General features: G+C 44.8%; 1 protein-coding gene across 1 annotated transcript; it reads left to right on the forward strand.

The window, feature by feature from the left end:
* The first annotated feature begins 8,667 nt into the window (after window positions 1–8,667).
* LOC135530840 (zinc finger protein 271-like) lies at window positions 8,668–24,413 on the forward strand. The gene is made up of 3 exons (XM_064959014.1): window positions 8,668–8,768; window positions 19,100–19,314; window positions 19,733–24,413. The coding sequence occupies exons 2-3, from the start codon at window positions 19,116–19,118 to the stop codon at window positions 21,610–21,612; spliced, it is 2,079 nt and encodes a 692-aa protein (XP_064815086.1). The 5' UTR covers window positions 8,668–8,768; window positions 19,100–19,115; the 3' UTR covers window positions 21,613–24,413.
* Window positions 24,414–25,826: the final 1,413 nt, after the last annotated feature.

Raw genomic sequence — 25,826 nt, forward strand, 5'->3', positions numbered from 1 at the left:
TGTTGAAGGGGGGGGGGGAGATCAACCTACATGTTGAAGGGGGGAGATCAACCTACATGTTGAAGGGGGAGATCAACCTACATGTTGAAGGGGTGGGAGATCAACTTACATGTTGAAGGGGGAGATCAACCTACACGTTGAATGGGTGGAGATCAACCTACATGTTGAAGGAAGGAGATCAACCTACATGTTGAAGGGGGAGATCAACCTACACGTTGAAGGGGGGAGATCAACCTACATGTTGAAGGGGTGGGAGATCAACCTACATATTGAAGGCGGGAGATCAACCTACTTGTTGAAGGGGTGGGAGATCAACTTACATGTTGAAGGGGGAGATCAACCTACACGTTGAAGGGGTGGAGATCAACCTACATGTTGAAGGAAGGAGATCAACCTACATGTTGAAGGGTTGGGAGATCAACCTACATGTTGAAAGAAGGAGATCAACCTACACGTTGAAGGGGGGAGATCAACCTACATGTTGAAGGGGTGGGAGATCAACCTACATATTGAAGGCGGGAGATCAACCTACATGTTGAAGGGGGAGATCAACCTACATGTTGAAGGGGTGGAGATCAACCTACATGTTGAAGGGGGAGATCAACCTACATGTTGAAGGGGGAGATCAACCTACGTGTTGAAGGGGTTGAGATCAACCTACATGTTGAAGGGGTGGAGATCAACCTACATGTTGAAGGGGGAGATCAACCTACATGTTGAAGGGGGGGAGATCAACCTACATGTTGAAGGGGGAGATCAACCTACACGTTGAAGGGTGAGATCAACCTACATGTTGAAGGGGGAGATCAACCTACATGTTGAAGGGGGAGATCAACCTACATGTTGAAGGGTTGGGAGATCCACCTACATGTTGAAGGGGGAGATCAACCTACACGTTGAAGGGGGAGATCAACCTACATGTTGAAGGGGTGGGAGATCAACCTACATATTGAAGGCGGGAGATCAACCTACATGTTGAAGGGGAGATCAACCTACATGTTGAAGGGGTGGAGATCAACCTACATGTTGAAGGGGAGATCAACCTACATGTTGAAGGGGAGATCAACCTACGTGTTGAAGGGGTTGAGATCAACCTACATGTTGAAGGGGTGGAGATCAACCTACATGTTGAAGGGGGAGATCAACCTACATGTTGAAGGGGGGGAGATCAACCTACATGTTGAAGGGGGAGATCAACCTACACGTTGAAGGGTGAGATCAACCTACATGTTGAAGGGGGAGATCAACCTACATGTTGAAGGGGTGGGAGATCAACCTACATGTTGAAGGGGTGGGAGATCAACCTACATGTTGAAGGGGTGGAGATCAACCTACACGTTGAAGGGGTGGAGATCAACCTACATGTTGAAGGGGTGGAGATCAACCTACATGTTGAAGGGGGGAGATCAACCTACATGTTGAAGGGGGAGATCAACCTACATGTTGAAGGGGTGGAGATCAACCTACATGTTGAAGGGGGAGATCAACCTACATGTTGAAGGGGGAGATCAACCTACATGTTGAAGGGGTGGAGATCAACCTACATGTTGAAGGGGTGGAGATCAACCTACATGTTGAAGGGGGAGATCAACCTACACGTTGAAGGGTGAGATCAACCTACATGTTGAAGCTACACTAGTAGCACAGACCTTTAGGCGTGTTCCGTTCCACCTGAGAGAAGCTGGGGACCAATAGCACAGACCTGTAGGTCTGAGAGAAGCTGTGGACCAATAGCACAGACCTTTAGGATAAGGAACAACAAAACATGGATTTAATGGAGAGAGTGGATGGTGTCCACACCCTGAGTGAATCTGGTAGTGTCAGTGCCAATATGGTGAATCTGGTAGTTTTAGTGCCGAAACCGGACGGCGATATAAGACTGTGTCTGGACATGAGACGAGAGAACACAGCAGTCATACGTGGCAGACACCCGATCCTTACAGTGGATGAACTTTAGCAAGGAGTGAATGGGTCTACTGTCACATCGAGTAAACTGGATCTTAAATGGGGCCTGAAATCATCAACTGGAGCGAACCCCAGACACAACGACGTTTGCAGTGCATAATGGGACATGGAGATATAAAAGGCTTTGGAGTTGCATCGGAGAGCGAGAACGTATCAACGCGACGTCGCGACAGCAACTGGCACCGAGGGGTTCGGAGAACATATCGGATGACATCATCGTCCGCGTCGCAGACGAAGGAGGGCCGTGACCAGCGGGGCTAAAATGCTGTCCTCAGTAGGTTGACTGTCCTCAATAGGCTGACTGTCCTCAGTAGGTTGACTGTCCTCAATAGGCTGACTGTCCTCAGTAGGCTGACTGTCCTCAATAGGCTGACTGTCCTCAATAGGTTGACTGTCCTCAATAGGCTGACTGTCCTCAATAGGCTGACTGTCTTCAATAGGCTGACTGTCCTCAGTAGGTTGACTGTCCTCGATAGGCTGACTGTCCTCAGTAGGTTGACTGTCCTCGATAGGCTGACTGTCCTCAGTAGGTTGACTGTCCTCAATAGGCTGACTGTCCTCAGTAGGTTGACTGTCCTCAATAGGCTGACTGTCCTCAGTAGGTTGACTGTCCTCAATAGGCTGACTGTCCTCAATAGGCTGACTGTCCTCAATAGGTTGACTGTCCTCAGTAGGCTGACTGTCCTCAGTAGGCTGACTGTCCTCAATAGGCTGACTGTCCTCAATAGGTTGACTGTCCTCAATAGGCTGACTGTCCTCAATAGGCTGACTGTCCTCAATAGGTTGACTGTCCTCAATAGGCTGACTGTCCTCAGTAGGCTGACTGTCCTCAGTAGGCTGACTGTCCTCAATAGGTTGACTGTCCTCAATAGGTTGACTGTCCTCGATAGGTTGACTGTCCTCAATAGGTTGACTGTCCTCGATAGGTTGACTGTCCTCGATAGGTTGACTGTCCTCAATAGGCTGACTGTCCTCGATAGGTTGACTGTCCTCAATAGGCTGACTGTCCTCTAGGTTGACTGTCCTCGATAGGTTGACTGTCCTCGATAGGTTGACTGTCCTCGATAGGTTGACTGTCCTCAATAGGTTGACTGTCCTCGATAGGTTGACTGTCCTCGATAGGTTGACTGTCCTCGATAGGTTGACTGTCCTCAGTAGGTTGACTGTCCTCAGTAGGTTGACTGTCCTCAATAGGCTGACTGTCCTCAATAGGCTGACTGTCCTCAATAGGTTGACTGTCCTCAATAGGCTGACTGTCCTCAATAGGCTGACTGTCCTCAATAGGTTGACTGTCCTCAATAGGCTGACTGTCCTCAGTAGGTTGACTGTCCTCAATAGGCTGACTGTCCTCAGTAGGTTGACTGTCCTCAATAGGTTGACTGTCCTCAATAGGTTGACTGTCCTCAATAGGCTGACTGTCCTCAATAGGTTGACTGTCCTCAATAGGCAGACTGTCCTCACGCACGCACGCACGCACGCACACACACACACACACACACACACACACACACACACACACACACACACACACACACACACACACACACACACACACACACACACACACGCGGAGCAGAGGAGAGCATGAGATTTGTGGCTGTGAAACCATCTCCAAATGCAATGACCACACGGGAAGTGGAGCTACAGACAAAGAGCCAAGAGAGCTGAGAAATGCTCTGCAGAGTGGGTGTCATGAGACATGCCAGTTGAAAATTAAGTCCTAAGGGGAACAGGCATTGTTTTGTCACGTGGGCTTTGTGTGACGGCTGTAGCCTTAGATCACCAGGGACATGTGGGTATTGTAGTCACAAAACTACATGTCATGGGTAAAGCACGATGGCCAGACATTGTAGTCACAAAACTACATGTCATGAGTAAAGCACGATGGCCAGACATTGTAGTCACAAAACTACATGTCATGGATAGGCACGATGGCGGGGTATTGTAGTCACAAAACTACATGTCATGGATAAGCACGATGGCCGGACATTGTAGTCACAAAACTACATGTCATGAGTAAAGCACGATGGCCAGACATTGTAGTCACAAAACTACATGTCATGGATAAGCACGATGGCCAGAGATTGTAGTCACAAAACTACATGTCATGAGTAAAGCACGATGGCCAGGCATTGTAGTCACAAAACTACATGTCATGGATAAGCACGATGGCCGGACATTGTAGTCACAAAACTACATGTCATGAGTAAGCACAATGGCGGTGCATTGTAGTCACAAAACTACATGTCATGAGTAAAGCACGATGGCCAGAGATTGTAGTCACAAAACTACATGTCATGGATAAGCACGATGGCCAGAGATTGTAGTCACAAAACTACATGTCATGAGTAAAGCACGATGGCCGGACATTGTAGTCACAAAACTACATGTCATGGATAAACACGAAGGCCGGACATTGTACAAGGCTGCAGAGAGACACGTCAAGTCCTGCCATGGTTGTCAGATTGTAGCACGACCAGACGTGCCAGAACCTCTGAGACCCACAGAGCTACCTGAAGGGACGTCACCAACGGACCTATTGGGTCCACTACCAACAGGACACTCAGCACTAGTCGTTGTAGACTATTGCAGCAGATATTATGAATGTGATATCCTGCAATCTACTACCACAGAAAAAAAAGATGATTGATAGTCTGGAGACTATTTTCAGTCGTCGTGGTCACCCACGAACAATCCCATCTGATTGTGGCCCACAGTGCCTGTCATCCCAGTTCCAGAACTTCTGCCGGAAAAATGATGCTGAGCAGAACGGGAAATCCAAGATCTATGCAGACAACCGTCGCAGAGTTGAACACTCTGACACGGACATCGGAGACCAGGTTCTCCTAAAACAGGACAAAAACAGACAAGTTCACAACAACCTTCAACACTGTGGTCAATATAGAGGGAAACAATGTGGTTGTTCCATCTCCAACTGGAGCCAGGTATTCCAGCAATACAACATTCATGAAGAGCTATAGAATTGAGGAGCCAAATCCACAACCAAAGGACAGAGACTGACAGAGACTGTGGAAACAGAGTCCTACTCTGAGACATTACATAGAGTCCAAACCAGAGAGACTGACAGAGACTGTGGAAACAGAGTCCTACTCTGAGACATTACATAGAGTCCAAACCAGAGACTGACAGAGACTGTGGAACAGAGTCCTACTCTGAGACATTACATAGAGTCTAAACCAGAGACTGACAGAGACTATGGAAACAGAGTCCTACTCTGAGACATTACATAGAGTCCAAACCAGAGACTGACAGAGACTGTGGAACAGAGTCCTACTCTGAGACATTACATAGAGTCCAAACCAGAGACTGTGGAACAGAGTCCTACTCTGAGACATTACATAGAGTCCAAACCAGAGACTGACAGAGACTGTGGAACAGAGTCCTACTCTGAGACATTACATAGAGTCTAAACCAGAGACTGACAGAGACTATGGAAACAGAGTCCTACTCTGAGACATTACATAGAGTCCAAACCAGAGACTGACAGAGACTGTGGAAACAGACTCCTACTCTGAGACATTACATAGAGTCCAAACCAGAGAGACTGACAGACACTGCGGAAACAGAGTCCTACTCTGAGACATTAGATAGAGTCCAAACCAGAGACTGACAGAGACTGTGGAACAGAGTCCTACTCTGAGACATTAGATAGAGTCCAAACCAGAGACTGACAGAGACTGTGGAAACAGCGTCCTACTCTGAGACATTACATAGAGTCCAAACCAGAGACTGACAGAGACTGTGGAAACAGAGTCCTACTCTGAAACATTACATAGAGTCTAAACCAGAGACTGACAGAGACTGTGGAACAGAGTCCTACTCTGAGACATTACATAGAGTCCAAACCAGAGACCATATGTGAGGGATCACCACAAAGACCACGGACACCCAAGCTAGTCAGGCCTCACAGACGAATTAAACTGCCACAGAAGTTAACGGACTTAAATTTAAATAATCATTTAAATAATAATCATTTAAGTAATTATCCTGTACTGTAAGGGGTAAAGAAAACAAGCATAAACTGGAAAAATGACAAGAACAAAGGACTAATATGAAGACTGAATGTTTGAATTATGTTGTGAAAAAGGTGCAAAAATGTTTTGTTACAGTAAGAAAAGAATAATAATAATAATAGTGTTTTGTTTTCCTTAGAAGTAGACTTAAAAAGGAAAATCCATTAGGAGAACAGAAATAAGACATTGAACAGATTTCAGTTGTTTATTGGTAACACAACTGTTGCTATACAGGTAAAGAATGAAAGTTGTCGTGTACAGTCGTTATAATTTTCAAAAAAACAAAAAAACAAAAGGTTAAATTGATACACACCTTGGTTATTGTTCCCATACGGCCATATCTTACATTTACATTTACATTTAAGTCATTTGGCAGACGCTCTTATCCAGAGCGACTTACAAATTGGTGAATTCACCTTATGACATCTTCAAGTTACAGCGCTTGTTTATGGAAAACAGATGGAATACAAGAGGCCAATTAGCTGTCTGGCATGCTCCGGACACCTGTGTGTAAGTGTAACTCTGGAAGAGTAGTGTAGCATGCTCCGGACACCTGTGTGTAAGTGTAACTCGGGAAGAGTAGTGTAGCATGCTCCGGACACATGTGTGTAAGTGTAACTCGGGAAGAGTAGTGTAGCATGCTCCGGACACCTGTGTGTAAGTGTAACTCGGGAAGAGTAGTGGAAGTGTAGTTTGGTCGGATGGAGGCTCCGTAGCTGTATGGATCTGTCACTGCTACAGTGTACAGTCGTGGCCAAAAGTTTTGAGAATGACACAAATATTAATTTCCACAAAGTTTGCTGCTTCAGTGTCTTTAGATATTTCTGTCAGATGTTACTATGGAATAGTGAAGTATAATTACAAGCATTTCATAAGTGTCAAAGGCTTTTATTGACAATTACATGAAGTAGATGGAAAGAGTCAATATTTGCAGAGTTGACTCTTCTTTTTCAAGACCTGCAATCTGCCCTGGCATGCTGTCAATTAACTTCTGTGCCACATCCTGACTGATGGCAGTCCATTCTTGCATAATCAATGCTTGGAGTTTGTCAGAATTTGTGGGGTTTTGTTTGTCTACCTGCCACTTGAGGATTGACCGCAAGTTCTCAATGGGATTAAGGTCTGGGGAGTTTCCTGGCCATGGACCCAAAATATCGATGTTTTGTTCCCCTTGCCACTTAGTTAACACTTTTGCTTTATGGCAAGGTGCTCCATCATGCTGACACGGTATTGTTCATCACCAAACTGTTCCTGGATGGTTGGGAGGAGTTGCTCTCGAAGGATGTGCTGGTACCATTCTTTATTCATGGCTGTGTTCTTAGGCAAAATTGTGAGTGAGCCCACTCCCTTGGCTGAGAAGCAACCCCACACATGAATGGTCTCAGGATGCTTTACTGTTGGCATGACACAGGACTGATGGTCGCGCTCACCTTGTCTTCTCCAGACAAGCTTTTTTTCCGGATGCCACAAACAATCTTAAAAGGGATTCATCAGAAAATGACTTTACCCTTGTCCTCAGCAGTCCAATCCCTGTACCTTTTGCAGAATATCAGTCTGTCCCTGATGTTTTTCCTGGAGAGAAGTGGATTCTTTGCTGCCCTTCTTGACACCAGGCCAACCTCCAAAAGTCTTCGCCTCACTGTGCGTGCAGATGCAATCACACTTGCCTGCTGCCATTCCTGAGCAAGCTCTGTACTGGTGGTGCCCCGATCCAGCAGCTGAATCAACTTTAGGAGATGGTCTTGGCGCTTGCTGGACGTTCTTGGGCGCCCTGAAGGCTTCTTCACAACAATTGAACCACTCTCCTTGATGTTCTTGCCTGTGAAGCCCTTTTTGTGCAAAGCAATGATAACGGCATTTGTTTCCTTGCAGGTAACCACGGCTGACAGAGGAAGAACAATGTTTCCAAGCACCACCCTACTTTTGAAGCTTCCAGTCTGTTATTCAAACTCCATCAGCATGACAGAGTGATCTCCAGCCTTGTCCTCGTCAACACTCACACCTGTGTTAACGAGAGAATCACTGACGTGATGTCAGCTGGTCCTTTTGTGGCAGGGCTGAAATGCAGTGGAAATGTTTTTTGGAGGGTTCAGGTCATTTGCATGGCAAAGAGGGACTTTGCAATTAATTTCAGTTTATCTGATCACTCTTCAGAACATTCTGGAGTATATGCAAATTGCCATCATACAAACTGAGGCAGCAGACTTTGTGGAAATTGATATTTGTGTTATTCTCAAAACTTTTGGCCACGACTGCATGTCAGAGAGGCCCAGCATCATCCGGGTTAGGGTTTGGCCCGGGTTAGTGTTTGGCCCGGGTTAGGCCATCATTATAAATAAGAATTTGTCCTTAACTGACTTGCCTATTTAAATAAAATACATTAAAAAAATGTCAGGTTGACGTTAAAGTTCATGTCCAAGTAAAGGGGGAATGTCGTGTATTGATGTGACGTGCTGACATATGACGTCACCACGGGAATGTGGGGTTTATTTCACGGACAGTGACGGAGTAAAGACATGTTGAAGTTTACCTTCAAGTCTGGTTGAGTTAATTCAGAATAATAACCTAAATATGAGATTGAACAAGAGAGGCCTGTAAAACATGCACAATGACTACGCTGATATGACACTCACGAACATTTCCTGCGTCATCTCATAATCCAGACCAAACTCACTCGGAAAGTGGATACGTTTTTCCCGCTGCTCTACGAGACCTCAACATTTCCAATTATTTTCAGCCAAGAAATTCGCTACAGGAAATCAGTTCCAGGTAACCTATTGCTAATTGTTATTATTTGTTTTAATGATGCTTGTAACACGGTCTGTAAACCAACGCATTCCAGGATGAAACCGCACTGGTTTCCGCGGCCTGGTTTTGTTGTTCCCCCAGCTAGTTAGCTGTTAGCCAGTTAGCAACACATCTCCCGTCCGACCCGTTTGTGTAGCTAGCTAGCTAACATGCTAACTTTATTCCAGGTTCACGGTTGAAGTGTGGCTTTCATTTCGTAGTTAGCCAGCTGTCGACTCATTGTGAGTAAAATGACTGTTGTGAGGAATTAGCTAACCGGCTGCTCCTTGTTTAGCCACAGATAGATAGGTTGGTTACAAAAGATTTGGTTTAGCTATCTAGGTAGCTAGCCAAATTAGCTGGACTAACCGTCGCTAAACTAACCGGCTACAGGTTTATGCAAACAGCTAACGCCTCGATCATACCGACAGTATTATTGCGTTTTGGTACTCCCGAGTGGCGCAGAGATCTAAGGCACTGCATCTCAGTGCTAAAGACGTCACTACAGACCCTGGTTCGATTCCAGGCTGTATCACAACCGGCCGTGATCGGGAGTCCCATAGGGTGGCGCACAATTGGCCCAGCATCGTTAGTGTTTGGCCAGGGTAGGCCTTCATTGTAAATATAATAATTTGTTCTTAACTGGCTTGCCTCGTTAAAGGTAAAATTAAAGTAATTTCCTATCCAACTGGTCCGGCGTTTGCCTTGCAGCATTGATTTGCAGAGGCAGTGCGTTCTGTTTGGTGATTGTGTTGCATTTATTGAACATACGCGTCAAACTGTATGCATAGACGTCTTGACAGAAATGGTAGCAGAATGTGAATGTTGCACATATCCAGATGATGCTGTGTACCTTTTTGTGCAATAATTCTGTTGGTGTGATCAAGGCATAACCCTTTTTCCACAATATTTTCAAGCAAATTAAGAAGGAATGTCGACCGAAGAAGCAAAATTTGGCTTTCCATCATAATGATACAGCTGTGACGCAGGCAAGAATAACGAAGTACTTCTGGGTGCATGGATCTTTTGGAATCCTCCAGAATAAGAGTCCCGTTATTATGGATAAACTGACAAGATGCATGTCTTTCCGCTCTAGTAATGGGAGTGGTTGTCCACAAAGCGGCACGGTGGGCTGTCGAGCTCCCCCCCTATCATTTCTTTGAATTGGTGGATTCATCTCATTATTGTAATCCTTTAAGAAAGTATTTGATGAGGGTTGTTGATGTCAACCGCCTGTTTTTCAATGGAGAGATTGTATGCTACTACCATTTACTACCATCTTGGGACAACTCCAGTATAGTGTCCTACTTATATCAGTACACTCGTAACGACTTAAACATTACGAAACTTCTATTAGATCAAATTAACCTTGTGTCGCAAATAGTCATTTTTTTGTTGTTGTTGACCGAATTCGACACACTCTCATTGACTTCATACAAAAACCGGTTACTTAGCCAAACAACTGGGGGGAAAACACCACCTGCTGGACGAATACAGATTTGCACCCTAGCTGGGCCTCTCTTCCACTTCCTCTCTGTGTGAATACTTTGTAAATTACTAATTAGTGCAGAATTATCCATGTATTTTATCCTTGTAATTATTCTTTGTTTGATAACAAGTATTTCTATAAGATATTGTGGGATGTATTTGTTTATTTCAATCCTAAATGGTCAACAATGTTGGTTGTTTGTGTGTGTACTCTTATCTTGTGTACGTTGTGCTGCAGTAAAAGGTCCGGAACACTTCTTGTTTCCAAATCCACTGAGTTTACACCCCCAGGAATACTTCTAGTCTCCAAGTCCACTGAGTTTACACCCCCAGGGACACTTCTAGTTTCCAAATCCACTGAGTTTACACCCCCAGGAACACTTCTAGTCTCCAAGTCCACTGAGTTTACACCCCCAGGAACACTTCTAGTCTCCAAGTCCACTGAGTTTACACCCCCAGGAGCACTTCTAGTCTCCAATTCCACTGAGTTTACACCCCCAGGAGCACTTCTAGTTTCCAATTCCACTGAGTTTACACCCCCAGGAATACTTCTAGTCTCCAATTCCACTGAGTTTACACCCCCAGGAACACTTCTAGTCTCCAAGTCCACTGAGTTTACACCCCCAGGAGCATCGCTGCTCATTTTGCGGCCCTTAAAGAGTGGCCAATCAGCTTTAATCTACTTGGTTGTCATAATGGACATAAATACTGCACCATACATAATCGATTGTGTCTAATAACACCAGGGTCCAGCCTACTCACTAAAGTCCATAGCATACAAAACAGAATGTACATGTCCTATATGAAACATCTACTTGGATTGGCTACTCTTTAAGGGCTGCAAAATGAAGCATCTACTTGGATTGGCTACTCTTTAAGGGCTGCAAAATGAAGCATCTACTTGGATTGGCTACTCTTTAAGGGCTGCAAAATGAACAGCCACACTTCTCTGGGTGTGAACTCAGTGACAGTGTGAACGGACAGTGACGTTGTGAAGTTGGCAACGATAAGAAGTAGCCCGGGAGTAGCAGATAGCGTCGCTAATGCAAATACACCTATTCTGGAAATTCATGAGCTGGAATATATCGCTATCTCTGCCTATGGAAGCAGATTACTGACTTGTTCCGGCTGAAGATCATTAGTTTGATAACGGATACGAGAGAAGGGTACGAATGATTGTTTCACAGTGACTCTAAAAGAAAATATCATTGTTCTCTTCATGGAATAAAGACGTTCCGCGAAGAGAACTGAAAGTCATTGAAGACCTGGATGTCGCCTGAGTCGCTGATTTTATTTAGAATTGGGAGGGGGGAAAAAAATAACTATTTTCTTCTATTGACAATTTTATATCAAATCAGATGTTTTGTCACCGGTGTAGACTTTTACAGTGTGATAATTACTTACGAGCCCAAGTTGCTGGATCGAATCCCCGAGCTGATAATGTAAAAATCGGTCGTTCTGCCCCATGAACAAGGCAATTTAACCCACTGTTCTACCGGGCGCCGAAGACGTGGATGTCGATTATGGCCCCGCCCACACCTCTCTGATTCACAGGGGTTAAATACAGCCCCGCCCACACCTCTCTGATTCACAGGGGTTAAATACAGCCCAGCCCACACCTCTCTGATTCACATTGGTTAAATACAGCCCCGCCCACACCTCTCTGATTCACAGGGGTTAAATACAGCCCAGCCCACACCTCTCTGATTTTACATTTACATTACATTTAAGTCATTTAGCAGACGCTCTTATCCAGAGCGACTTACAAATTGGTGAATTCACCTTCTGACATCCAGTGGAACAGCCACTTACAATAGTGCATCTAAATCATTTAAGGGGGGAGAAGGATTACTTATCCTATCCTAGGTATTCCTTGAAGAGGTGGGGTTTCAGGTGTCTCCGGAAGGTGGTGATTGATTCTGCTGTCCTGGCGTCGTGAGGGAGTTTGTTCCACCATTGGGGGGCCAGAGCAGCGAACAGTTTTGACTGGGCTGAGCGGGAACTGTACTTCCTCAGTGGTAGGGAGGCGAGCAGGCCAGAGGTGGATGAACGCAGTGCCCTTGTTTGGGTGTAGGGCCTGATCAGAGCCTGGAGGTACTGCGGTGCCGTTCCCCTCACAGCTCCGTAGGCAAGCACCATGGTCTTGTAGCGGATGAGAGCTTCAACTGGAAGCCAGTGGAGAGAGCGGAGGAGCGGGGTGACGTGAGAGAACTTGGGAAGGTTGAACACCAGACGGGCTGCGGCGTTCTGGATGAGTTGTAGGGGTTTAATGGCACAGGCAGGGAGCCCAGCCAACAGCGAGTTGCAGTAATCCAGACGGGAGATGACAAGTGCCTGGATTAGGACCTGCGCCGCTTCCTGTGTGAGGCAGGGTCGTACTCTGCGGATGTTGTAGAGCATGAACCTACAGGAACGGGCCACCGCCATGATGTTGGTTGAGAACGACAGGGTGTTGTCCAGGATCACGCCAAGGTTCTTAGCGCTCTGGGAGGAGGACACAATGGAGTTGTCAACCGTGATGGCGAGATCATGGAACGGGCAGTCCTTCCCCGGGAGGAAGAGCAGCTCCGTCTTGCCGAGGTTCAGCTTGAGGTGGTGATCCGTCATCCACACTGATATGTCTGCCAGACATGCAGAGATGCGATTCGCCACCTGGTCATCAGAAGGGGGAAAGGAGAAGATTAATTGTGTGTCGTCTGCATAGCAATGATAGGAGAGACCATGTGAGGTTATGACAGAGCCAAGTGACTTGGTGTATAGCGAGAATAGGAGAGGGCCTAGAACAGAGCCCTGGGGGACACCAGTGGTGAGAGCGCGTGGTGAGGAGACAGATTCTCGCCACGCCACCTGGTAGGAGCGACCTGTCAGGTAGGACGCAATCCAAGCGTGGGCCGCGCCGGAGATGCCCAACTCGGAGAGGGTGGAGAGGAGGATCTGGTGGTTCACAGTATCGAAGGCAGCCGATAGGTCTAGAAGGATGAGAGCAGAGGAGAGAGAGTTAGCTTTAGCAGTGAGGAGCGCCTCCGTGATACAGAGAAGAGCAGTCTCAGTTGAATGACTAGTCTTGAAACCTGACTGATTTGGATCAAGAAGGTCATTCTGAGAGAGATAGCGGGAGAGCTGGCCAAGGACGGCACGTTCAAGAGTTTTGGAGAGAAAAGAAAGAAGGGATACTGGTCTGTAGTTGTTGACATCGGAGGGATCGAGTGTAGGTTTTTTCAGAAGGGGTGCAACTCTCGCTCTCTTGAAGACGGAAGGGACGTAGCCAGCGGTCAGGGATGAGTTGATGAGCGAGGTGAGGTAAGGGAGAAGGTCTCCGGAAATGGTCTGGAGAAGAGAGGAGGGGATAGGGTCAAGCGGGCAGGTTGTTGGGCGGCCGGCCGTCACAAGAAGCGAGATTTCATCAGGAGAGAGAGGGGAGAAAGAGGTCAGAGCACAGGGTAGGGCAGTGTGAGCAGAACCAGCGGTGTCGTTTGACTTAGCAAACGAGGATCGGATGTCGTCGACCTTCTTTTCAAAATGGTTGACGAAGTCATCTGCAGAGAGGGAGGAGGGGGGGGAGGGGGAGGAGGATTCAGGAGGGAGGAGAAGGTGGCAAAGAGCTTCCTAGGGTTAGAGGCAGATGCTTGGAATTTAGAGTGGTAGAAAGTGGCTTTAGCAGCAGAGACAGAGGAGGAAAATGTAGAGAGGAGGGAGTGAAAGGATGCCAGGTCCGCAGGGAGGCGAGTTTTCCTCCATTTCCGCTCGGCTGCCCGGAGCTCTGTTCTGGGCTGTATTCACAGGGGTTAAATACAGCCCAGCCCACACCTCTCTGATTCACAGGGGTTAAATACAGCCCAGCCCACACCTCTCTGATTCACAGGGGTTAAATACAGCCCAGCCCACACCTCTCTGATTCACAGGGGTTAAATACAGCCCAGCCCACACCTCTCTGATTCACAGGGGTTAAATACAGCCCAGCCCACACCTCTCTGATTCACAGGGGTTAGATACAGCCCCGCCCACCTCTCTGATTCACAGGGGTTAAATACAGCCCCGCCCAACTCTCTGATTCACAGGGGTTAAATACAGCCCAGCCCACCTCTCTGATTCACAGGGGTTAAATACAGCCCCGCCCACCTCTCTGATTCACAGGGGTTAAATACAGCCCCGCCCACCTCTCTGATTCACAGGGGTTAAATGCTGAAGACACATTTCAGTTGAAGGCATTCAGTTGGACAACTGACTATCCCCCGTTTCCCTGTTTTGTCACAGGTGTAGACTTTAGGGTGAAATGGTGACTGACGAGCCCTTTCTCCTTGTTTTGTCACAGGTGTAGACTTTACATTGAAATGCTGACTGACGAGCCCTTTCCCCCTGTTTTGTCACAGGTGTAGACTTTACATTGAAATGCTGACTGACGAGCCCTTTCCCCCTGTTTTGTCACAGGTGTAGACTTTACATTGACATGCTGACTGACGAGCCCTTTCCCCCTGTTTTGTCACAGGTGTAGACTTTACAGTGAAATGCTGACTGACGAGCCCTTTCCCCCTGTTTTGTCACAGGTGTAGACTTTACAGTGAAATGCTGACTGACGAGCCCTTTCCCAACAATGCAGAGTTAAAAAGGAAAATGAGAATAGTTAAGCAATAAAATACAAGGCGTAGCGTTACCAAGTCTGTCTGTGTGAGGTTACATGGTTACATGGATAGTCACATTAATATAATAGTCTGATTAAAACGTGCTTTGCAAGAAGAACGGTTTCTCTAATAATAATCCAGTTTCCATGGAAAAATCTGAAATCCGGCTACCCGATGGCTCTCTGATAAATGCAGAAGATTACTACTCAAAATAAATGTTCTACCACAGAGATCATGTTATTTTTTTTATTTTTTTTAAAGCACATTTGATTCCGAGTTCGGACATAGAAATAGTTTTCACAAACAAAATGTTATAAGATAGTAGTACATTCAGTTGTTCTGAACTCACTTCACTTTGCACTTAACAGGGAGGCTGTTGCCAGCACATGTGCAGATCAAATACAATTAGCTGGAATTTCAATTTCAAATACAATTAGCTGGAATTTCAATTTCAAATACAATTAGCGGGAATTTCGATTTCAAATACAATTAGCTGGAATTTCAATTTCAAATACAATTAGCTGGAATTTCAATTTCAAATACAATTAGCTGGAATTTCGATTTCAAATACAATCTGCTGGAATTCAGATTTTATGCTACATGTCCTATAGTCTGAAAGGTTGCTCAGAAAACCTTGTTTTAATCGGCGTTGATGCATGCTTTCATTTTTGACCGTATACCGATTTTTAAGATAAGCAGAGTAAGGTGTTTACATGACTATTGGATAATATGCCATAATTAGATTAATATTGAGGTAGTCGAGGTAATATATGCATGTAGTTAGGGATACAAGTGACGAGGCAATCAGGATAGATAATAAAGAGGAACAGCAGTATACAGAACCAGTCAAAAGTTTACACAGGCCTCCTCCTTCAACGGTTTACACAGACCTCCTCCTTCAACGGTTGACACAGACCTCCTCCTTCAACGGTTGACACAGACCTCCTCCTTCAACGGTTTACACAGACCTCCTCCTTCAACGGTTTACACAGACCTCCTCCTTCAACGGTTTACACAGACCTACTCCTTCAACGGTTGCCACAGACCTACTCCTTCAACGGTTGCCACAGACCTACTCCTTTAACGGTTGACACAGACCTACTCCTTCAACGGTTTACACAGACCTACTCCTTCAACGGTTGACACAGACCTACTCCTTCAACGGTTGACACAGACCTACTCCTTCAACGGTTGACACAGACCTACTCCTTCAACGGTTGACACAGACCTACTCCTTCAACGGTTTACACAGACCTACTCCTTCAACGGTTTACACAGACCTACTCCTTCAACGGTTGACACAGACCTACTCCTTCAACGGTTGACACAGACCTACTCCTTCAACGGTTGACACAGACCTACTCCTTCAACGGTTTACACAGACCTACTCCTTCAACGGTTGACACAGACCTACTCCTTCAACGGTTGACACAGACCTACTCCTTCAACGGTTGACACAGACCTACTCCTTCAACGGTTGACACAGACCTACTCCTTCAACGGTTGACACAGACCTACTCCTTCAACGGTTGACACAGACCTACTCCTTCAACGGTTTACACAGACCTACTCCTTCAACGGTTTACACAGACCTACTCCTTCAACGGTTTACACAGACCTACTCCTTCAACGGTTTACACAGACCTACTGCTTCAACGGTTTGCACAGACCTACTCCTTCAACGGTTTACACAGACCTACTCCTTCAACGGTTGACACAGACCTACTCCTTCAACGGTTTACACAGACCTACTCCTTCAACGGTTTACACAGACCTACTCCTTCAACGGTTTACACAGACCTACTCCTTCAACGGTTTACACAGACCTACTCCTTCAACGGTTTACACAGACCTACTCCTTCAACGGTTGACACAGACCTACTCCTTTAACGGTTTACACAGACCTACTGCTTCAACGGTTTACACAGACCTACTCCTTCAACGGTTGACACAGACCTACTGCTTCAACGGTTTACACAGACCTACTCCTTCAACGGTTGACACAGACCTACTCCTTCAACGGTTGACACAGACCTACTCCTTCAACGGTTGACACAGACCTACTCCTTCAACGGTTGACACAGACCTACTCCTTCAACGGTTTACACAGACCTACTCCTTCAACGGTTTACACAGACCTACTCCTTCAACGGTTGACACAGACCTACTCCTTCAACGGTTTACACAGACCTACTGCTTCAACGGTTTGCACAGACCTACTCCTTCAACGGTTTACACAGACCTACTCCTTCAACGGTTGACACAGACCTACTCCTTCAACGGTTTACACAGACCTCCTCCTTCAACGGTTTACACAGACCTACTCCTTCAACGGTTTACACAGACCTACTCCTTCAACGGTTGACACAGACCTACTCCTTTAACGGTTTACACAGACCTACTGCTTCAACGGTTTACACAGACCTACTCCTTCAACGGTTGACACAGACCTACTGCTTCAACGGTTTACACAGACCTACTCCTTCAACGGTTGACACAGACCTACTCCTTCAACGGTTGACACAGACCTACTCCTTCAACGGTTTACACAGACCTACTCCTTCAACGGTTTACACTGACCTACTCCTTCAACGGTTTACACAGGCCTACTCCTTCAACGGTTTACACAGACCTCCTCCTTCAAAGGTTGACACAGACCTACGCCTAAGACATCAAAACTATAAAATGGCACATGGAATCATGTAGTAACTCAAAAAGTGTTCAACAAATGCTTTTCCAATGGTCTTCAAGGAGTTCCCACATATGCTGAGCACTTGTTGGCTGCTTTTCCTTCCCTCTGCAGTCCAGCTCATCCCAAACCATCCCAGTTGGGTGATTGTGGAAGCCAGGGCATCTGATGCAGCACTCCATCATTTTCCTTTTTGGTCAAATAGCCCTTACACAGCCTGGAGGTGTGTTGGGTCATTGTCCTGTTGAAAAACAAATGATAGTGGGACTAAGCCCAAATCAGATGGGATGGCATGTCGCTGCAGAATGCTGCATGCTGGTTAAATGTGCGTTGAATTCTAAATAAATCACAGACAGTGTCACCAGCAAAGCACCATCACACCTCCTCCTCCATGCTTCACAGTGGGAACCACACATGCGGAGATCATCCGTTCACCTACTCTGCGTGTCAAAGACACGGTGGTTGGAACCAAGAATTTGGACTCATCAGAACAAAGGACAGATTTCCACCGGTCTAATGTCCATTGCTCATGTTTCTTGGCCCAAGCAAGTCTCTTCTTCTTATTGGTGTCCTTTTAGTAGTGGTTTCTTTGCAACAATTCGACCACGAAGGCCTGATTTCACGCAGTCTCCTCTGAACAGTTGATGTTGAGATGTGTCTGTTACTTGAACTCGGTGAAGCATTTATTTGGGCTGCAATCTGAGGTGCAGTTAACTCTAATGAACTTGTCCTCTGCAACAGGGGAAACTCTGGGTCTTCCTTTCCTGTGGCGTTCCTCATGAGAGCCAGTTTCATCATTGCGCCTGATGGTTTTTGTGACTGCACTTGAAGAAACTTTCAGGTCTTGAAATTTTCCGTATTGACTGACCTTCATGACTGTCGTTTCTCTTTGCTTATTTGAGCTGTTCTTGCCATAATATGGACTTGGTCTTTTACCAAACAGGGCTATCGTCTGTATACCACCCCTACCTTGTCACAACACAACTGATTGGCTCAAACGCATTAAGAAGGAAATAAATTCCACAAATTAACTTTTAACAAGGCACACATGTTAATTGAAATGCATTCCAGGTGACTACCTCATGAAGCTGGTTGAGAGAATGCCAAGAGCGTGCAAAGCTGTCATCAAGACAAAGGGTGGCTACTTTGAAGAATCTGAAATATAAAATATATTTTTTTATTTGTTTGACACTTTCTTTGGTTACTACATGTTTCCATATGAGTTATTTCATAGTTAGAGTTCGCCACAGGAGTCGCTATTGCGCGATGAGACAAGGATAACCCGGACGACGCTAGGCCAATTTTGCGTCGCTCCACGAACCTCCTGGACGTAGCCGGATACGACAGAGCCTGGGCGCGAACCCAGAGTCTCTGGTGGCACAGCTGGCGCTGCAGTACAGCGCCCTTAACCACTGCGCCACCCGGGAGGCCCGCTTAGATACATTTTTTGTTGTCTTTTCTGGAGCTATACCACGATCTAGGTTTGTGAAAATCACCCTTTCGGTCTCCTCCTTTAGATCTATCCAGCCTACCATGTCTGAACCAGGTTCTGGTTGTGGTGTTCCAGCCCAGAGAAGCTCACAGCAGGGTCCAAAGTTGCTGTCAGTGAAGCTGGGGTACTGCAGTCAAACAGTGGAACTCAATGTGATTGTCAAGGAGGAGGGCGAGGAGAGAGAAATCAATGAGCGGGAGGAGGAAGAGCGAGAGGAGGACAGGGCCTCTTTTGACTCAGGTAAATTCAGGCTAACATCCTCTTTGGTTCAGAGGTAAACAACCCAAAATAACCATTGATTTTCTGGTTCATTAAGAAATGTAAACATGTGTTTTTGGGTGTTGAATAAAATGTTAATTCAGAATATTTAGGCAAGTTAGCTGGCTAACTCATTGACTCTGCTTTTTGTAGTATAACCCTCAGGCTTCTGTATGTGTAAGAGGGAAGGCGAGTGCCTCCAAAAAAGGGCTACCGACCATTGCGCAATGCATTGTAATTTGACAATGGCGGCATTATTTATGTGTAATGCAACAAGCCCCTTGCAAAAGTATTTATTTCAATACACTGTTAATCCTAATTAATGTTAAATCCTGCATTAAGATAAAATACTTTGTTCCTCTGTCCGTTTCTTACCCCATATCTGTTCATATTCTTACAGGAGAGATCCCCAACCCAGACTCAGTCAACGAGCCCAGTTCCACAGCTTCAAGTCTGCCTGGTTGTGGGAGTTACCCCTGTCCTCAATGTGGGAAGTGTTTCAGTCGAGCAGGAGACCTGAAGACTCATCAGAGATCCCACAGTGGAGAGAAGCCTACCTGTACTCTCAATGTGATTGTCAAAGAGGAGGACGGTGACTGTACTCTCAATGTGATTGTCAAAGAGGAGGAGGATGAGAAGGAAAAGAGAGGAGTTGAGGAAGAGAAGGAAACTAGTGGTATAGTTGACCCAGATACATCAAGACTTCGTGGTCGTTACCCTTGTCCTCAATGTGGAAAGAGTTTCAGTTCCTCAGGTAATCTAAAGAATCATCAAAGAGTTCACAATGGAGAGAAACCTTACCACTGCTCTCAATGTGGAAAGGGTTTCAGTCGAGCAGGAGACCTGAAGACTCATCAGAAATCGCACAGTGGAGAGAAGCCTCACCACTGCTCTCTTTGTGGGAAGTGTTTCAGTCGAGCAGGAGACCTGAAGACTCATCAGAAATCGCACAGTGGAGAGAAGTCTGCCAGTACTTTCAATGTGATTGTCAAAGAGGAGGAGGATGAAAAGGAAATCGATGAGACGGTAAAGAGAGAAGTTAAGGAAGAGCAGGAACCTAGTGGTGTAGTTGACCCAGATACATCAAGACTATCTGGTCGTGGTCGATTCCCCTGTCATCAGTGTGGGAAGAGTTTCCGTTCCTCAGGTAAACTAAAGAATCATCAAAGAGTACACACTCGAGAGAAACCATTTCACTGTGCCACATGTGGGAAGAGTTTCCGTGAAAAATTCAACCTCACGAGACATGAGAAGGTACATAGTGGGGAGAAGCCGTATCACTGCACCCAGTGTGGGAAAAGCTTCAATCGTTCGGGAAGTCTTAAGGAACATCAAAGAGTACATACAGGGGAGAAGCCTTACCACTGCTCTCTTTGTCAGAAGAGTTTTAGTCAGCCAGGAAACCTTAAGAAACATCAGAGAATACATACAGGGGAGAAGCCTTACCGTTGCTCTCTGTGTGGAAATAGTTTTTGTTTTGCTGGAAACCTAAAGAATCATCAGAGATCACACTGTGGAGAGAAGCCTTACCGCTGCTCTCAGTGTGGGGAGGGATTCCCTCAATTAAAAAGTCTTAAAAGCCATCAGAAAATGCATATTGGAGAGTCGTCTCCCTCAACTTTCAATGTGATTGTCAAAGAGGAGGATCGTGACTGTACTTTCAATGTGATTGTCAAAGAAGAGGATGATGGGAAGAAAATTGATGAGAAGAAAGTGAGAGAAGCTGAAGAGGACAACAACAACAGTGGTTTAGTTGACCCAGATGCATCTAGATTGCCTGATCGGGGTCGTTACCCCTGTCCTCAATGTGGAAAGATTTTCAGTTCCTCAAGTAATCTTAAGAATCATCAAAGAGTACACACTGGAGAGAAACCTTTCCTCTGCTCCCAATGTGGGAGGAGTTTCAGTGAGAAAGTAAACCTTAAGAGACACGAAAGAGTGCATAGTGGAGAGAAGCCTTACCACTGCACCACGTGTGGGAAGAGCTTCAATCATTCAGGAAGCCTTAGAGATCATCAGAGAATTCATACAGGGGAGAAACCCTACCACTGCTCACTTTGCGGAAATAATTTCCGTTTTGCTGGAGACCTAAAGAATCATCAGAGATCACACAGTGGTGAGAAGCCTTACCAATGTTCTCGGTGTGGAGAGGGATTCAGTCAGCTAAGAAGTCTAAGAAGTCATGAGAGAATATCCATTGGAGGGAAGCCTGCCTGTGCTTTCAATGTGATTGTCCAAGAAGAGAAAGAAGTTGAGGGAGTGGAGAGTGATGTGAAATAAACGTGAAGTGAGGATACATAAGCTAACTATAGGTATTGATATTCACACCTATCCTTGCAATGGTGTCATGGACTGCACCATTTAGGGCGATCTTCATCATCTTCTTTTACTTCTATGAGTGTATTGGAAGTTCACAAATGAACTCAACTTGAATACCACCACCGCCTAATGTGCTAGAGAGTGTATAAATCTGACCTTTATTTTGACAGGGAGTCAATACTGAGACCCGAGGTCTCTTTTCCAGATGAGGCCTGTATAGCACCACGATACACATTAAACTGCCAATTCATATACACATGAATACACATTAAACTACCAATTCATATGCACATGAATACACAATAAACACATTCAACTACCCATTAATATACAATAAACACATTCAACTACCCATAAATATACAATAAACACATTCAACTACCCATTCAACTACCCATTAATATACAATAAACACATTCAACTACCCATTAATATACAATAAACACATTCAACTACCCATTCAACTACCCATTAATATACAATAAATACATTCGACTACTCATTATTATACAATAAACACATTCAACTACCCATTAATATACAATAAACACATGCAACTACCCATTCATAAACCCAATATACACGGTGTTATACACAACATGACACAAAGTAAAACACAATCATAAAAAAACAGACATTCTTTAGCAACAAGGTTCCCATAACAACTGTCTGAAATGCCCTAGAGGCACCAATTCCTCTGATTTTTTTTTTAAAGTGCATTGTAGATTATTCGACACACGCAAGGCACAAGGAAACCAAATGCTGATCGACCGAACTCTGTAGACACCGATGGAGTCTCTAGAGTTAACTAACCCCGTGAACGGGTTTGAGTTTTAAAAATCAGTAAGGGGTTTTTCCTGCACAACTGTAAAATCAGACTGTAGTCTTGTCACAGCCAGGTCAGCAGTCGAGGTAATTCCGTAACGTAATAGTATCATCCCTATTGAGATGAGATCGAGACCAGATCGTTAACAACTATAGTGGTTGCTGTAATAGTGCTATTCCCAGGCCTAAAGCCTTCACATGAGATCGAGACAAGATCGTTAACAACTATAGTGGTTGCTGTAATAGTGCTATTCCCAGGCCTAAAGCCTTCACATGAGATCGAGACAAGATCGTTAACAACTATAGTGGTTGCTGTAATAGTGCTATTCCCAGGCCTAAAGCCTTTTACATGTTAACGATCTTGTCTCGATCTCAACTATAGTGGTTGCTGTAATAGTGCTATTCCCAGGCCTAAAGCCTTTTACATGAGATCGAGACAAGATCGTTAACAACTATAGTGGTTGCTGTAGTAGTGCTATTCCCAGGCCTAAAGCCTTTACATGAGATCGAGACAAGATCGTTAACAACTATAGTGGTTGCTGTAGTAGTGCTATTCCCAGGCCTAAAGCCTTTACATGAGATCGAGACAAGATCGTTAACAACTATAGTGGTTGCTGTAATAGTGCTATTCCCAGGCCTAAAGCCTTTTACATGAGATCGAGACAAGATCGTTAACAACTATAGTGGTTGCTGTAATAGTGCTATTCCCAGGCCCAAAGCCTTTTACATGAGATCGAGACAAGATCGTTAACAACTATAGTGGTTGCTGTAATAGTGCTATTCCCAGGCCTAAAGCCTTTACATGAGATCGATATATTGAACAAAACGTTTTCCATTCACACAAAAAAAGCTTATTTTGTGCGCAAATTTGTTTACGTCCTTGTTATTGAGCATTTTTTTCTTTTGTGAAGATAATCCATCCACCTGACAGGTGTGTAATATCCAGAAGCTGATTAATTAAACAGCATGATCATGACAGCATGAACATTGACAAACTGATGTCCCAGCCTTATTAGTCTAGTGATGGTAAAAACACAACGTCTGGCCTCCCAAGGGTCACCGCGGTCTAAGGCACTACCGTCCTTCTTTTGAATGCACAGATGACACAATAAACAACCATATCTAACCCGAACTACCACAGTATCATGTTAAAGGGACATTTCACCATTACATAGATGACTAATCTCAAGCACCACCCCCAACATCGAACATTTGTGAAAATGGCACATTGTTATGTTTTGCGGTAAAATATATAGAGGAGTGTGTGTGTTTCCAATGACATCAGTGTGATTTTAACCAATTATCAGGCAGAATTGTTTACTAATGACCTACTAATTGGTTGATGACGTCATCAACCAATGTTGATGTTGGGGTGGTGTTTGAGATGATGAATATGTAGTATGTTTTTTTTTAAATACATTATTTCCTGTTAAAGTAACGTATGTACATGACTAACATGTAAAACAGTAGCTTAGTCTATAGAGGCTTGTATACTGGGGGCTGAGTCTATAGAGGCCTGTATACTGGGGGCTGAGTCTATAGAGGCCTGTATACTGGGGGCTGAGTCTATAGAGGCCTGTATACTGGGGGCTGAGTCTATAGAGGCCTGTATACTGAGGGCTGAGTCTATAGAGGCCTGTATACTGGGGGCTGAGTCTATAGAGGCCTGTATACTGGGGGCTGAGTCTATAGAGGCCTGTATACTGGGGGCTGAGTCTATAGATATAGTATATACTGGGGGCTGAGTCTATAGATATAGTGTATACTGGGGGCTGAGTCTATATATAGTATATACTGGGGCTGAGTCTATATATAGTATATACTGGGGGCTGAGTCTATATATAGTATATACTGGGGGCTGAGTCTATATATAGTATATACTGGGGGCTGAGTCTATATATAGTATATACTGGGGGCTGAGTCTATATATAGTATATACTGGGGGCTGAGTCTATATATAGTATATACTGGGGGCTGAGTCTATATATAGTATATACTGGGGGCTGAGTCTATATATAGTATATACTGGGGGCTGAGTCTATATATAGTATATACTGGGGGCTGAGTCTATATGTAGTATATACTGGGGGCTGAGTCTATATATAGTATATACTGGGGGCTGAGTCTATATATAGTATATACTGGGGGCTGAGTCTATATATAGTATATACTGGGGGCTGAGTCTATATATAGTATATACTGGGGGCTGAGTCTATATATAGTATATACTATATAGTATATACTGGGGGCTGAGTCTATATATAGTATATACTGGGGGCTGAGTCTATATATAGTATATACTGGGGGCTGAGTCTATATATAGTATATACTATATAGTATATACTGGGGGCTGACTCTATATATAGTATATACTGGGGCTGAGTCTATATATAGTATATACTGGGGGCTGAGTCTATATATAGTATATACTATATAGTATATACTGGGGGCTGAGTCTATATGTAGTATATACTGGGGGCTGAGTCTATATGTAGTATATACTGGGGGCTGAGTCTATATATAGTATATACTGGGGGCTGAGTCTATATATAGTATATACTGGGGGCTGAGTCTATATATAGTATATACTGGGGGCTGAGTCTATATATAGTATATACTATATAGTATATTCTATATATAGTATATACTATATAGTATATACTGGGGGCTGACTCTATATATAGTATATACTGGGGCTGAGTCTATATATAGTATATACTGGGGGCTGAGTCTATATATAGTATATACTATATAGTATATACTGGGGGCTGAGTCTATATGTAGTATATACTGGGGGCTGAGTCTATATGTAGTATATACTGGGGGCTGAGTCTATATATAGTATATACTGGGGGCTGAGTCTATATATAGTATATACTGGGGGCTGAGTCTATATGTAGTATATACTGGGGGCTGAGTCTATATATAGTATATAATGTGGGCTGAGTCTATATATAGTATATACTGGGGGCTGAGTCTATATGTAGTATATACTGGGGGCTGAGTCTATATGTAGTATATACTGGGGGCTGAGTCTATATATAGTATATACTGGGGGCTGAGTCTATATATAGTATATACTGGGGGCTGAGTCTATATATAGTATATACTGGGGGCTGAGTCGATATGTAGTATATACTGGGGCTCAATGTCCCAAATGGTGCGCTATTCACCCTGTAGTGCATTACTTTCGACCATTGGCCCTATTCTGTAGTGCACTGCATTTGTCCATGGGCCCTATGGGCTATTCTGTTGAATACAAAATAAGTCCATAGACTCCAGTAGAATTCAGTTGTGGATATTTTTTATACCTGATTAAACTCAGTAGAAGGGCTGGTTTGTATTGACAT

The sequence above is a fragment of the Oncorhynchus masou genome, unplaced genomic scaffold (assembly GCF_036934945.1).
Source record: "Oncorhynchus masou masou isolate Uvic2021 unplaced genomic scaffold, UVic_Omas_1.1 unplaced_scaffold_1437, whole genome shotgun sequence".
Taxonomy (NCBI): Eukaryota; Metazoa; Chordata; class Actinopteri; order Salmoniformes; family Salmonidae; genus Oncorhynchus; species Oncorhynchus masou.

What these genes read in the sequence shown, in the direction of transcription:
- LOC135530840 (XM_064959014.1), top strand. Translation starts at nt 19,116, where the DNA reads ATGTCTGAACCAGGTTCTGGTTGTGGTGTTCCAGCCCAGAGAAGCTCA. An exon ending in CAGGGCCTCTTTTGACTCAG is followed by an intron (nt 19,315 to 19,732) that starts GTAAATTCAGGC and finishes ATATTCTTACAG; the next exon opens with GAGAGATCCCCAACCCAGAC.